Source organism: Dendrobates tinctorius, unplaced genomic scaffold (genome assembly GCF_039654945.1).
Source record: "Dendrobates tinctorius isolate UK_male_01 unplaced genomic scaffold, ASM3965494v1 ptg000056l, whole genome shotgun sequence".
NCBI lineage: Eukaryota > Metazoa > Chordata > Amphibia > Anura > Dendrobatidae > Dendrobates > Dendrobates tinctorius.
In genome coordinates, this window is record NW_027361724.1 from 16,670,119 (window position 1) to 16,685,633 (window position 15,515).

The 15,515-nt window shown below is 43.0% G+C and overlaps 1 protein-coding gene across 2 annotated transcripts in view; it reads left to right on the forward strand.

Moving 5' to 3' along the window:
- The window catches only part of HDAC4 (histone deacetylase 4), a 199,829-nt gene extending 184,865 nt beyond the window's left edge, over positions 1–14,964 (forward strand). For both annotated transcript variants that reach the window (XM_073577549.1, XM_073577551.1), the window contains 5 exons: positions 295–413; positions 2,474–2,607; positions 4,293–4,377; positions 5,121–5,259; positions 8,385–14,964. In XM_073577549.1, the coding sequence (XP_073433650.1) occupies positions 295–413; positions 2,474–2,607; positions 4,293–4,377; positions 5,121–5,259; positions 8,385–8,424 (517 nt within the window). In that variant the 3' untranslated portion in view covers positions 8,425–14,964. The remainder of the gene's footprint in view (positions 1–294; positions 414–2,473; positions 2,608–4,292; positions 4,378–5,120; positions 5,260–8,384) is intronic.
- The last annotated feature ends 551 nt before the right edge of the window (positions 14,965–15,515 follow it).

Sequence of the window (15,515 nt, forward strand, 5' to 3'; positions counted from 1 at the left end):
CAACCCCTATTCAGATCGATAGGTTGCGAATGTGCAGTACACAGCTGTTGTGTAGCTCCGCAAATGAGTATCCATAGAGCACTGGGAAAAGCTGATCGGTGGGGTGCCGGGTGTTGCACATGCACCAATCTGGTATTGACCTATCGTAAGGATAGGCTGTCAATGTAAAAGTCCCAGGCAACCTCTTTATTTCCATTGGGTCAACCTTTTAGATGTTCTTGTGATGGAAGACAAACCTTTGACTGTCACGAACATCAGTTGGCATGTGATGATGCATATTTTTTTACTTTTCAGGACTGTGGTGCTGCCGATAGCCAGAGAGTTTGCCCCAGAAGTTATTTTGGTCTCCGCAGGATTTGATGCTGTAGAAGGACACCCGGCTCCTCTGGGAGGGTACATGGTTTCAGCCAAATGTAAGTTGATGAGGGTTAGATAACTTAAAGGGACCCCATTTGAATTTTCATGCTGCTTCGAACTACATGAAGTCACTAACCTACTAGTCTAAAAAACGAGACTGGCACAAGGAAAAGTTTCTGCTGGGTGGTTCCCATCTGGCTTCTACCATGTCAGCTGGATTAACAGTTCTCGACCTAATATGAAAAGGCCCATCAATCAAGCTGAGTCAGAAGAGTCCCGCCTGGCAGACACTTCTCCATGTGCCTGGACTCTTTCCCTATGTGTTTGTAAAACTATGTCTGAAATCCTTCAGCGCTTCAGAGTATAATACTTTTTCTGTGTAATAATGGACTTGTTAGGCTGGTTTCACACTTGTGTTGAGGAGGGCTGTGGATGGCAGCCTACTTCCTCCTTTCTTCCTCCGTGAAGCTCCGCCTACGCATGTGTCCAGCGTTTCACTGTGTACCTATCTTTAACATTTGGTACGCAGGTACATGCGTGGTACGAGGATGCGTCCACGTGCAGCGATTTGACGTGTGCGGCAACTGCACGAAAACGCAAAATTTTGTTCTTACTGGAATGTGCACATTGAAGATTCAGACTCACAATGAGGGCTGATAATTGAGGAGCTGTCAAATTGCAGTTTCTCAAGTTGGTAACCAGGGCTGTGGAGTTGGTGAGCCAAACCTCCGACTCCAACTCCGACTCCTCAATTTCCATGACACGGACTCCAACTCCCGACTCCCTCATTCCAGGGCTGTGGCGTTGGTAAGCCAAACCTCCCACTCCAACTCCTCAATTTCCATGACACTGACTCCAGCAAAATGGGCAACGACTCCAACTCCACAGCCCTGTGTTAACATTGATGAACTTATCCTCTGCAGCAAAGTTAATTCTTGGTCTTCCTTTCCTGGGGTGGTTCTCATGAGAGGCAATACTCTGAAGGAACACACATGGAAACAAGGAATAAAGAAGCATGTCTTAAACAAAACAGAATGTGTGTTAAATAGTGATGAGCGAGCATGCTCGGATATCTTATCTGACCATGGTCAGGTGTTACCTGTCTCTTGGGCGTGCTTAAGTATTAAGTTCGAGTCCCCACGGCCGCATAATTTGCGGCTGTTTGGTAGACAGCCGCAACACATGCGGGGATTTCCTAACAGGGAATCCTCACATTTGTTGCGGCTGTCTAACAGCCGCGAATCATGCTGAAGCCAGGACTCAAACATATTATGCCCAAGATTCTAGGATAACACTTGAGCATGCTTGGATAACACGAAATACGAGCACACTGGCTCATCACTAGTGTTAAACCTTAGATCCTCAATGTTCGCCCCTTTTACTATGACAGCTTTAAATCCCCTTGGCATTCTGCTTTGCAGTTTCATCAATTAATCACCTGGAATGGCTTCCATTGAACAGGTATGCCTTATCAAGAGTTAACTTTTGGAATCATTGGGCTGCAAATAAGGTTTCTGACCATCGGGTGTGTTTTGTAGTGGCAGGGTTGTACACAGTTCCGGTGCTGAGTCCTTATTCTAAAACTGTTCTATGCTAGAATATGGCAAGAATTACTCAACTAAGTAAAGTGCTATCATGAAAACCATCAATCGCTATGATGAAACCATCTCTCATGAGAACCGCCCCAGGGGAGGAAGACCAAGAAGTAAATTTGCAGCAGAGGATAAGCTCATCAGCATTGCCAGCTTCAGAAACTGCAGTTTGACAGCTTCTCAGTTAACAGCCCTCATAAATTGTGAACAGACATAAAGAAGGTTTTGCTACCTTCAGTCTGAATTTACAATGTGCTTTTTGCAATATGCAATGATTTTCCTAATTCTTAGGCAGGTGTTTCCAGACTTTTGACCAGTACTGTATATATTTATAAAAAATACAATACACCATTTACAGAGTAGAACAAAGACCCTGGTTTAGTTTCAAACAAACTGTTCACATTTGCGTTGCTGCTCCCGTGGATAGCATGACGACCATCAGCGACACTCAACCTACCCTTTTGACTTATGGAGGTCTGTTATTTTGTATGCAGAGCATTAACTGGTTTGCTTTTCTCCCAAAGGTTTTGGATATCTAACAAAACAACTTATGGGGTTGGCTGGAGGTCGTGTTATCCTTGCATTGGAGGGAGGCCATGATCTGACCGCGATCTGCGATGCCTCTGAAGCCTGTGTATCTGCTTTGTTGGGTAATGAGGTAAGAGGAAGAATTACATTTACTTTCATGTGACTGTCCATTCACATGTCCAGTTAGTGATGCTAGAATTAAAGACAGATTGCAAAAATTACAAGTCTTGAATGTATACCTAGGCCTTCAATGATAAGGGGGGGACATTCTCTACTTCTACAGGAAAAGAAGGTTTTATCAGACTGCGATTCTTTAGTCGATTCACTAAACAAGTAAAATATTACTGATTATTACTTGATTCGGCGATAGGACGTTGATTCATGGAATAAGTCTGATTGCCGGATGTGGAGTTAGAAATCATTTTTTTTCCCTTAATATGGGGCAATTAACATCTTCCTCATTGGAGTGTTTGTCTTTCTCTGGATCTACAGCACACTGGTATTGCTGTACAAGTGCTGACGTGCATTCATTGCGGCATAAGACATTGTGTACCTGTTTGTAAAAAATGAAGTATTACATTTTAAAATGCCAATTTTGCCACATTGTGCAATCTTTTATTGACCACGCTTCCATCAAACACACAACTGTCCTATGTAGTACTTATTTGCACCATTGTCGAGCCTCCAAGCTCACTGAGTCACTCACTGTTCAATGCACGCAGTGGCGGACATGCAGCGCTGGACCCAGGGAGGGTGAGTAAAGCGGGGTTTCATTTTATTAAAACAAACTGACTGATTAAAGGGGTTTTCCAGTTTCAAAAAGCACTTGTCCCCTGGCTGAAATGTACATATTAGAATCGTCTTGATACGACAACCCCTCTGGTGCATCTAGGTCAGTGGTTCCCAAACTCCAGTCCTCATGGCCTCCACCAGTTCTTGTTTTCAGGGTTTCCTTAGTAGTGCACAGGTGAGATAATAAGTAGCAATTTCTGATACTTTGAAAATAATGCCATCACCTGTGTAATACTAAGGAAATCCTGAAAACACGATCTTTTGGGGGCTGTGAGGACTGGAGTTTGGGAACCGCTAATCTGGAAAATTAGAGAAGGGTGTACCCTAACGTGGCTCCTTTGTGATCCTGGGCAGAGATCATGGCTGACCCGGCTCATCCATGGATTACGTGGACGTCCTTTCATATGAATGAATGACCCGTTTCTTGCAGCACCTGCGTGGACATATTGTATGGTAACTAAAACGTCATTGGTGTCATCACTAATGGTTTCTAAGCCGCATCGTCTTCAGTATGAAAAAAAATAAAATAATTAGGCACCAAAGCGGACACGCCCTTCTATTGTTTCGTAATGATGCTGTCTTCCCTACTTTACATTATAGACCGCAAAGCCGGAACTCAGCCATTCCGACATCACAGGAAGCTGTCGCCACCTTTTAGCACGGCAATTTTTTTTTTTACCTCCCATTATTAGTATTTTGGGCCTTGCTTCGTCAACATACTGTGGTCACTTTCAGGAACTGTTAGCAACTTTTAGGGTATGTGCACACGGAGTCTTTTTGTTAAATTTTTGAATTGAAAACACCAAAGGTTTTTTTGGGAGTTTTGTGTTTTAGAGAAGAACTTGAAGAGTTTCAATTTTAAAAACTCCTTGAAAATCTTTGCGTCCTGATACGCTTGGTGTACTTATAGTATTCATAACATTGGTACTGGGTGACAGAAATGAAGCAGCACTGACGGCGTAAGATTTTGTTTGGATGGAGGAAGCGTTCATCTGAACCTTTCTTCTGCTTCTTTATTAATAGTTAGAGCCGCTCCCGGAGTCCGTGTTACAGCAGAGGCCGAACAGCAATGCGGTGAGCTCTATGGAAAAAGTCATTCAAATCCAAAGTAAGTATAGAATCACTTTCCGCAGATCATGTGTGCTCTGAAATATCTTTACAAATTTCTTAAGAGTAGTTTGCTTTTGTCTTGGAATCCTGCTGCAGTATAGGGCAGGGAAACATGCATCTAACTATACCTATTCATTCATTTTATGGAGCTCTGCTGCTCTGAAATTTTGAAATTAGTTTCCTAAATGCACTGGGGTGAAACTGTGCACTTAGTCCTCGATTACTGTTCACTTCTCCGTACCGATACCGCCCCAATTTTCTTTGACCGTGGAGAACAAAGGTGATGTCATGCACCAGAACCTCTGTCTCCACTATCAATCAAGAAGAGGGGGACTGCGCCATCGAGGAGAATACACTAGGAGCCGAGGACTGCAACTGCACTGATATGCCCTCCAGCGCATTAGCAAGTCTAATTTGCATTTTAATAATAGATGAATTTCAGAGCTACATAGTGCCAGGTAATGACTGAATATAGATATACCGTAGTTGGATATGTGTTTCCCTGCACTATCCAGCAGTACCTCTGGTTTCTTAGGCACGTTCTTTAAGTTTGTAAAATATGGAAATGATGCTTTTCAGTATCTTCAATACTTTCAGTAACATTAGGGGAAATATGTCATCAGAAAACGACCTGTTTAAAACCATTTTTTATGTTAAAGCAGATCTATCAGGAGATTTCACAAGACTAACTGCATACATTGATGTATGCTTACATTGAAAATCTTTTGTCTTTTTGTGAAGGTGGATACTGGCCTTGTTTGCATCAGCTTTCTTCATCCATCTCCTATTCACTTGTTGAGGCTCAGAAATGTGAGAGCGAGGAAGCGGAGACCGTGACAGCGATGGCGTCCTTGTCTGTGGGCGTCCATCCAGAGCGAAGGTGAGTATCGCCATCGTTTGTGTGTAGTAAGTTGACAATTGTCTTAAGAAACCTGTTGTTTTTACAAACTGTTACAAATGATTCACTGAAGTATGTAAGTCTTGTCATAATTGCTGTCTGACGTTAAAGACCATTGTCCAACAAATGTCAATGAGTTATCACAGCCATTATGGAGACTTACACTGCGCTTTCTTAATAGGTAAGTGCACCAACGAACCTCCAGTGATCACTTGAAAAGCTTCCCCAAACATAGAAGTACAGACTCTGTAGACAGGACTTGTTAGTTAGTAAGGTGCTGTGCTTACAGCAGCCTCAGCCGCCAAGTATGTCTTTGGAATGTGGGAGGAAACCCACGCAAGCACGGGGAGAACATACAAACTCCTTACAGATGTTGTCCTTGGTGGGATTCGAACCCAGGACCCCAGCCACTGTGCCGCCCCACTACTTCATGATCTTTCACGAAACTCACATGTACATTAGCAACAATAGTCTAAGGGTACCGTCACATTTGGCGACGCACCAGCGATCCCCGACAACGATGCAACATAGTAGGGATCGCTGGTGCGTCACTTCAAGGTCGCTGGTGAGATGTCAAACAGTCAGATCTGAACAGTGACTCAGCAATGATACAACGGTCATTGGGACCCTGTCTCTCAGACCTGTAGTATTGAGGTCGTTCGTCATTGTCCCTGTCAAACACAGCGATGCATGCTGGCCAGCGGGACACCAGCGATCAAAAAATGGCCCAGGACATTCGAGCACGATCAGCGACATCGCAGCAGGGGCCCAAACGCCGCTATGTGTCACACGTAGCGAGATCACTGTTGCGTCACAAAATCGGTGACGCAACAACGATCTCCCCAACGATCTCGCTATGTGAGACTGGGGCTTTACTCAAAAGTTTCTTATGAGTGTGTGCATGGGTCACTGTGATCAGAAGGGGAGCAGGGCCTGATGTGAAATCGCCTGTTGTGATTGGTGGATCCTGTTATCAGAAAAGGTGTTATCTGCCATTGTAAATAAATAAGGAAAGTGCTACTTGTGCAGGACAATAGTGTTGGCTAACGTGTGGGATTGCACTCGCCTATTTTGGTTCGGCTGGGGTCAAAATTAAAAAGAAAAAAAATTCTTCCCCTCTGCAGCCACTAATACATTGTGTGTCCACGTCAACATGAAGAATTTGGTAAAAGTTTTTGTTTAAAAGGGAACCTGTCACCTGTTTTGGTCGCTATAAGATGCGGTCACTGCCTTTCAGGGCTTATCTACAGCATTCTATAATGCTGTAGATAAACCCCCATCCGACCTGCAAGAGAAGAAAAATAACTTTTATTATACTCACTCTGGTGGCAGTCCGGTCCGATGGGTGTTGCAGGTCCGGGTCTGGTGCTTCCCATCTTCTTGCGATGCTGCCCTCCTGCTTGCTTCTTCGCTCCCCGGCATCACACTCCTCCGCAGGCGTATTAATCTGCCCTGTTGAAGGAAGAGCAAAGTACTACAGTGCGCAGGCGCCAGGAAAGGTCAGAGAGACCAAGCACCTACGCACTGCTTGTACTTTGCTCTACCCTCAACAGAGCAGAGAAGTACGCAGAAGTGCGATGACGGGAGCGAGGAAGCAACAGGAGGGCGGCGTCGCAAGCAGATGGGAGGCCCTGGACTTGCGACACCCATCTCACCGGACCGCCCCGTAGGTGAGTATAATAAAATTTATTTTTCTTATCTTTCAGGGGGTTGTCTGCAACATTATGCAACATTATAGAATTCTGTATATAAGCCCTGATAGGCAGTGGCTGCATCTTATAGGGGCCAAGCCTGGTGACAGGTTCCCTTTAACTGTCACAATCAACAAGTGTAAATGCGCCTATACAATTTTTGGATTGTATATTTAAAAGAAATAACTTTTTTAATTATTATTAATTTATATAGCGCCATTAATTCCATGGTGCTGTACATGAGAAGGGGGTTACATACAAAGTTATAAATATCATTAACAGTAAACAAATTTACAATGACAGACTGGTACAGAGGGGAGAGGACCCTGTCCTTGCAGACTTACATTCTATGGGATAGTGGGGAAGAGACAGAAGGTCGGGGGTGCAGCAGCTCGGGTGGTGGTGAGGCGGCAGCTCGGGCGGTGGTGAGGTGGCAGAATGGTCATTGCGGGCTGTAAGCTTTCCTGAAAAGATGGGTTTTCAGGTTCCGTTTGAAGGATCCGAGGGTGGTGGATAATTGGACGTGGTGAGGCATGGTATTCCAGAGAATATGGGATATTCGGGAGAAATCTTGGAGGCGGTTGTGTGAGGAACAAATAAGTGTGGAGGAGAGTAGGAGGTCTTGGGAGGATCGAAGATTACGTGAGGGAAGATATTGGGAGATTAGTTCAGAGATATAGGGAGGGGAAAGGTTGTGGATGGCTTTGTAGGTCAGTGTTAGTAGTTTGAACTGGATTTGTTGGTGAATTGGGAGCTAATGGAGGGATTTGCGGAGGGGAGAGACAGGGGAGGAGCGAGGAGAGAGGTGGATTAGTCGGGCAGCAGAATTGAGGACAGACTGGAGTGGTGCAAGAGAGTTAGCAGGGAGGCCACAGAGGAGAGTGTTGCAGTTGTCAAGGCCGGAGATAATGAGGGCATGTGCAAGAGTTTTAGTAGATTGAGGACTGAGGAAGGGATGGAACTTCTTGTCATCCCCTTTAATCTTTCAGTGGCAACTTCCCGAGATCTTCCTCTGTCACATATCAGGATGCAGGCTGTGGATGGGCAAATATGTTGTGTTTAGTGATGAGTGAACGTCCTTGGATAAGGTGTTATCTGGGCGTGCTCGAATAATATGTTTGAATGCCTGCGGCTGCATGTCTCGGGGCTGTTCCACAGCTGCAACACATGCAGTGATTGCTGGTTGTTAAGACAACCACAACACATGGAGGAAATGCTTAACAACTGCGATACATGCAGCCACGAGGACTCGAAGATATGATTTGAGCACGCCAAAGACACCCGGTTAGCACCCGAGCATGCTCAGATAACACCTTATCCCAGGATGTTCGCTCATCATAGTTGTATTTCGCACTAGGCGTTATCTTGGACAATCTGATGGGAGCGTTTTACTGAGCTTTTCCATCTCTCCCCTAGGACTGAGGAGGAACCGATGGATGAAGAACCCCCGCTGTAGCAAAGTGACTGGTGATTGCCCGTGTTGTAATTCCATACATTTGTTGGGGGTTGCCCCCTCCAATTTCTCCGCCTGTGCTCTGTCTGCAGGAAGACTAGCAGCGACATGGATGTAAAGAACTCTGTGTACATCATATCCACAGAACCACAAACTGCAGCGCACAGTACAACGCACAGCCGCACTGTGCCGATCCTGGATAGAGGAGGCACTGCTCCCCCAGGAGCCAATGGCAGCTCTTGCCAAAAATTTTTTTATTTTCTTTGATTTTTTTTTTTTATTTTTTAAACAAATACTAATTCAAAGAAAAACAAGGATACTGTGACCTCTTCAGGGGTCCTCGCAAACCGTTTTGGTGCTTTAACATTCTGCAGCAGATTTACAAGGATCCTGTGTGCGCTGAAGGAACGGTGACCGCGCTGGGCGGACGCTCCTGTAAACCACTCGGTCCGGCCTGTTTTTCAAGCATTCTTTCTTCATAATGGGGTATATGCAGTGGACCAGAGATCCTCCGGAGCCTGTTCTCACAGCGAGGGATTTTTGACTCTGGAACAGAAGCGGGAGGAAGGATTGTGCCTTGTCCTTGGATGGAACTCATTTTATTTTTTTTCCATTTGAATGGTTTTATTCCTTTTATTGTTTGTGAGGATTTGAAGGACATGCCTTAAAACTATACAACATCCGTAACCAACAGAAGATGTGACGTCGCATTACACAAACCCTTGCGTCCTCTCGTTCATCCGATGCTGTGACGGTGGTGGTGATGGCTAACGGCAGTCATCTCTTTTTTTTTTTTTTTTTTTACTTTTTGATTTCTCGAGTTGCATGTCGTACACATACAATGACCGCACTGCGTCCTCCACCTGTGAAGTGGCAGAAACTTTAATTGCAACTGTTGCTGATTTTTTAGGTGCATTTTACCATGTGGAGATGGAGGATGCGGCCTCTCTGCGCAGGTAGCATGCTCGGCCTGCACCAATTCCTATTTTTTTTTTTTTAAATGGCAATTTTTGTTCCGTTTTTACGCTTTGTGTAAAATTCTTTGAGCAAACCCGTTGCAGCCGGCAGGCAGTACATTTCCAGTTCTCATTTCATTTTTTTTCGTACTAATTCAAAGCTTTATTCCCATTACTTTTTTTTTTTTTAATGTAAGGAATGTTTCTCGTACTGTTTTTTTTTTTTTGTTTTTTTTTTTAAATTTTTTTTATTTTATATCAGGGGATAATTTAGATTCCAATCGACTCCCTCTGATCTTCCCACCGAGACTTCCTATATGTATCTGAAATGTGGGGACAGCGTCGTCGTCCATCTTTTAACTACGCCATAGAAAGGACGACCATGACATCTGATGAGGGCACTCCTCAAGGGGGGGATGCCTTACCTCACTTTACCAGATCAGAGAGCTGTTACTAAGACTTTAATTTCCTTAAGGAGACCAACAATGTACTGTATGTGAGCCTTGCTCCTGGGATTGCATGGAGGGAGCAGGGTGCTCTCAGCCTTGGATATAACCTCAATATAGCACTTACTATCCATGCTGAGAGCTGTGGCTGAATTTCCAGCAGCATGTGACTCACACCCATTGCCTAACAGATTCCTGGGACGAACCCTCCTCACTGTCGGGGGAACAGCATTTTGCTGCAGATCAGCAGCAGTTTTCCGTGTTCCTCCGCAGCTTCTTCTGGGATTTGGCTGTTTTGAATGGTTCTCCGGAGACTGTGCTGCAGGCTGCACCTTGACATATGTTGTTTCCTGTTCTGGAGTGATAGCCAGGGGGCCTCCGAGTGCCCCCCTTCCTGTGTCGGGACCCTCACATTGTGCCCTTACTGTGTGTATTTATTATTAATTTCATGGCCGTTCTGTTAACTACACTACAGCCTATGACTGCACAAAACCGCACCGCACTGCACCAAACAGTCCTTTTTATTTCCTGGTCACACTGTGTGTGGTACTTGCAGTCCCCTCCTCTGCTTCACATGCACCCATTTTTTTTTTTTTTCATTTTTTTTTTTTACTTTTGTACACAAAACTACAAAGTATTGTTATTTGGTGTCACCCGTACTGATGACGATGTCTTGAATTTCTTGTTTCTTAAGGTCCTGACAACCTGCATGCTTTCCGATGTCTTACGGCATGTACGACTAGGCTGAGTATACACTGGATCTGCTCTGGAAGATGTATCCGGCTGCTCGACTGTAACATTACCATACCAGACCACACATTCGCAAATCATTTTTTAGCCATCTACCGTTTCTGATTTTATTCCCTCATACGCACACACAAAATATGTTTTTAGTCTCCTATGTACGGTCTCCTACCTGGTTTTATTTTAAAAACATTTACTGGATTTTTTTTCAAATTTTTCTTTTTTTCCCCGCATCCTGAATGCATCTTTCAGAGCACGGACAGATGATCGCTTTACAGAAATGTTCGGCCCGTAGTGTAATAATGGGTATCAAACAGTTGGCACGTGAAAAGTGAAAGGTGGCCTGTCAGAGGATGCAGTAGGGGGCTAATTTTCTTAGAACATTTCCCTTTTTTTTGGTTTACTTAGAATTTCATTCCTTGTTTTTTTTTATTCCTTTTGCTCTTTTATACCCCACGCGTGCTGCATTTCCACTCATTCCATGTTTTATACATGTATCATTTTTGTGTGTGTAAGGGAGGGGCCACACTCCTATTTCTGGGCATTTCACCTCCCTATAGATAAAAAAAAAAAATTAAAAAAAAAATATATATAAAGATAATTATATATAGAAATATATATATATATATATATATGAATCTATTTTTCTAGATTTTACTATATACTTTGAGGTTGCATGAATCAAGCACAGCTCAGTCCAATGTTGTGCAGTTGGTCGCAATGCTGTGCAAGGCGGGAAGGAACGGGCAGAGAATACGTGGGGGGGTGTTATTTGGCTAAACTGAATATTAAGAAGGGCACTTGTTTTATAATGTCACCCGGATCAATCTCAGAGTGTTGCGTTAAGGTATGTAGTGTTTTCACTTCTGTATTTGAAGGAAAAAAGGGGTTGTACAGTAATAGAAAAAAAGAGTTCCTTTTTTTTTTTTTTTTTTTTTTTTTTTTTTTTTTTTTTTAAGACGGCGCCACTCTTGTCAGTGGGCCATTTCTGGTATTGCAGTTAACTGACTTTAAGTTAATGGAGATGAGCGATGATACCAAACAACCCATGGACAGGAATTACTATTACTTTACAATCCAAAAAACATAACCTCCTTTTTCTAATCCTGGACAATCCCTTTAAGTAATCATTATCTGTCTTGCAATTACATTTAATCATGACATGTACTGTGCAAATGTTTTAGGCAGATGTGGAAAAAAAACGCTGTAGTGGAAGAAGGCTTTTAAAGATGGAAGCATGAAAAGTTGTTTTTCAATCAGTTAGCAAAATGTGAATGAACAAAAAAGAAATCGTAATCGCATCAATACTCGGTGTGACCGGCCTTTTGTCTTCAAAACCGAATCAATTCTTCTAGGTACACTTGTCACTTGCACAGAGTTTTTGAATGAACTCTGGAGGGGAGGTTGTGCCAAATATCCCGGAGAACTAGTAACTACAGATCTCCTGTGGATGTAGACCATGAACATCCTTCTGTCTCCTCATGTAATCCCAGACAGACTGGATGATGTTGAGATCAGGGCTCTGTGGAGACCTTATCACTGCCAGGACTCCTAGTTTTTCTTTTCATTAAAGATAATTTTTAATTACACTGTATGTTTGGGGTATCTGCCTGTATATTGCCTATCTGAGGACACCGTTGATCTTGACCAAATTCCCAACTCCCATTTGCTGTAATGCAGTCTCTAACATTTAAGGAGCCTCCACCATGCTTCACTGTTTCTGCAGACACTCTTTATTGTACTGATCCCCATTCATTTCGGCGATCAAACTGCCTTCTCTTACAGCCAAATATTTCACATTTTGACTCATCATGCATAGTTAAGTCTCTTGGTCTTGATTCCATGTTGAAGGCTTGGTATTTTTTTGGCCACAATTTCTCCGTGAAGACAACTTATGGCCAGACTTCTCTAAGCAGTAGATGGGTGGAGATTTGTCTCACTGATTGCTGCCAGTTCTGAACTGATGGCACTGCTGGACATCTCTGCTGGACATCTTATAATTTCAAAGGAAACTAAGCATGATGTGTCTGTCCTTGACCGTCCCATTTCTTGGTGCTTCTTAAAAAGAGCTTGAACAGCTCATCTTGAAATTAAATAGCAAAGCCACTAAGGAAGACTCAAGGTCTCCAAAAATTCATTTTTAAACAGCAGAAAAAAAGGCAGCAACCCTAACCTGCCCAGGTCTAAGAACAAATGCACTGCAGGGTGCAGCCAGCCCATAAAGCAAGATGTTAGCAACACAGGTGCAAAATACCAGATTAACAGCCACTCTCCACCTACCCATTCCTGGAGGGGGTGACTGCCCAGTATACAAGTGCACAATAAAGGCCCGCATAGGGCGCTGTTCACACAAGGGAACTACACAGTGTCTGGCTCACAGCCTATTAGTCACGCCCCTACTATTCGACTAGGCGGGCTGGCCAGCACACCCTCAATGCATCCCATTGTGAACACCCCTCATACGAGACCAAACGTGTTTGGGCTCGGCTGCATGATGTCTGTCCTTGACCGTCCCATTTCTTGGTGCTTCTTAAAAAGAGCTTGAACAGCTCATCTTGAAACCCTAGTCTGCTTTAAAATCTTTGCTTGGGGAATAAATTACAGTGTAACTACCTGGTCTCTTGATGCAGTTTTTGGTGTTGCCATGGTGTGATATGAAACTGTCTTCCACAACCTCACCTTTTATAGCAGAGTTTGGCTGTTCCTCACCCAGCTTTAAGTCTCTTACACAGCTGTTTCAGCTACTGACTTTGTGTCCACCTATGTATGAAAATGATGATTACCACCTGTCTGGTATAATTCGTCGTTCATACACTTGACTACATGCCTGCAAAATCCCTGACTTTGTGCAAGTGTGCCTAGAAGAATTGCTGCTTTGAAGACAAAGGATAGTCATGCCAAATGTTGATTCAATTTAAATTTCTATTTTGTTCATTCACTTGTTGATAAAAAGTAAACTATTAACACTTCTATTTTCGAAAGCATTGTTACTTTGCAGCATTTTTTCCGCACCTAGAAGTTTTGCAATATATATATATATATATATATATATATATATATATATATACATATATATATATATATATATATATATATAACATATGGTGAGGCATCTGATGGCTTTGTTGCAAGGAGTTGCATTAAAATTGCAATTTTATGCCTGTAGTGGCATCAGTACATAGAATTTTCTACTCTAAAACACTATTATGGGCAGGTAGTGAAGGCTGCAGGCCCGCGATGAGCACCGTGTACCTTCTCTTGGCAGTCAGAGAGCATGTCTGATACCCAAGTCCCTTGCATCCGTTTTGCACGCCTTCTCTGCCATATTGTTTTTTTTTTTTTTTTAATCATACACTGTTTCCTATTTTATGACGTGATCTGCCGTGTTCTCCAGTAGTAGTGATGGTTTGCCGGCAGAGATGACACTTTTCCATTGTAGTGACCATGTTGGTATGCCGCTAGTGGTTTGTACATTGTGCCCTGGGAGATGGCGCAGCTTCGGCAGCACAGATAGTTACGCCAAATGTTCTTTTACTATGTCACCAGAATTAGTGGTTTAGGCGATGCAGGTAAATCCGCATCTTTTTTTCTTTTTGCATTGGTTCCTGTAAAACTTTGGTCATTTCCAGCATCATCAGGAACACGATGGACCTGTTGCCTGCCTGTTTCCTCTCCCGACATTTCATGGCTGTGAGCTGCCGCCTGTGTCTGTCTGTGATTTGTATGTTTACTTCGGAGGTGACCCTCGCCTTTTACATAGGGGTGTGATCATGCCCACCCCGCGCTGCCAACGCACTGTGTTTTTAAAGTAAGGGAAATGAAACCCCTCTGGCAAGAGTTAATTTTGCATGCCGCGTCCTGCCGGGGGCCGGCTTTCTCATACAGACTGGATAAAGGGATTACATATGTGTCTGGAGTGTGACTTTCCTTATTCTGAGGGTGACAAGTGTGTGTATATAATTCTATATACATAATATAAATATCTATAAAGTTATAAACTTCGAGCATTTGATCCATCGTTCGCCGGATCTTTAATGCAGATCTGTCTGTCATGACGGTTTTATATCTATGAACCCTTTGGGACATTTTGCATTCGCCTGTGTTTTCTTTTGTCAGGTTTTAGCCCATTGTTACAGAAGTTTGGGCATTTTTATTCTGCCACTTTTCTGTTCCTCTTTAGGAGCTGAACACTGATTTTTTTTTTTTTTTTTTTTTTTTCCTCTTTATTTTATATTGTTTGCCATTTTTTTAAACCTACTTTTTCCACTGATTGTGTATTTTATTTTTTCTTTCTGTGACAAGGATGTTGGATTTGAACTTTCTTAGCAGTGCAGTATTTTCTACCACATGATGGCAGCGTGTTACTCTTGTGATGTAAATAAAAGAAATGTTACCTAGCCCGTCTCGGATTTGTCTGTTCATGAAACGTCTATTGTGTTTAAAGTCTACCTATCAGCAAGAAAAAAAAACCTTTCTAATAAATACAGTTTTAAAAATGTTACAGCCTAACTGGAAGTGCGGCTGCAGGGAGAAAATGAAGCTGTGTTCTCCCTGCAGCTACTCTCGTCCAGTCATCGGAGCATTTCTTTCTACCCTGGCAGGAGATGTTAAAGGGGACTTCGATTACGCACATAACAAAAAATCAACTGCGTATATAAAAAGGGTTTTTTATAAGTGTTTTTTGCATGAATAATTTTTCAGGCGCCTTTTATAGAGAAAAAAAACGACTCCAAAATCACACAGTTCAGCAACATCTTTAGATGCCCAGCGAAAATGAGTTTTTATAATTTCACATCCACTTGTCTTGAACCGTTAAATGCAGCAGATTTTATGTGCAAAAAACCCCCCGCAGCATTTATGCCCTGAGGCTTTGTTCACACGTGTGTTCGCAGGGTTTTTATGCAAATTACAAAGCTGCTTTCTACAGAACCAGCAAAAGTTGAGATTT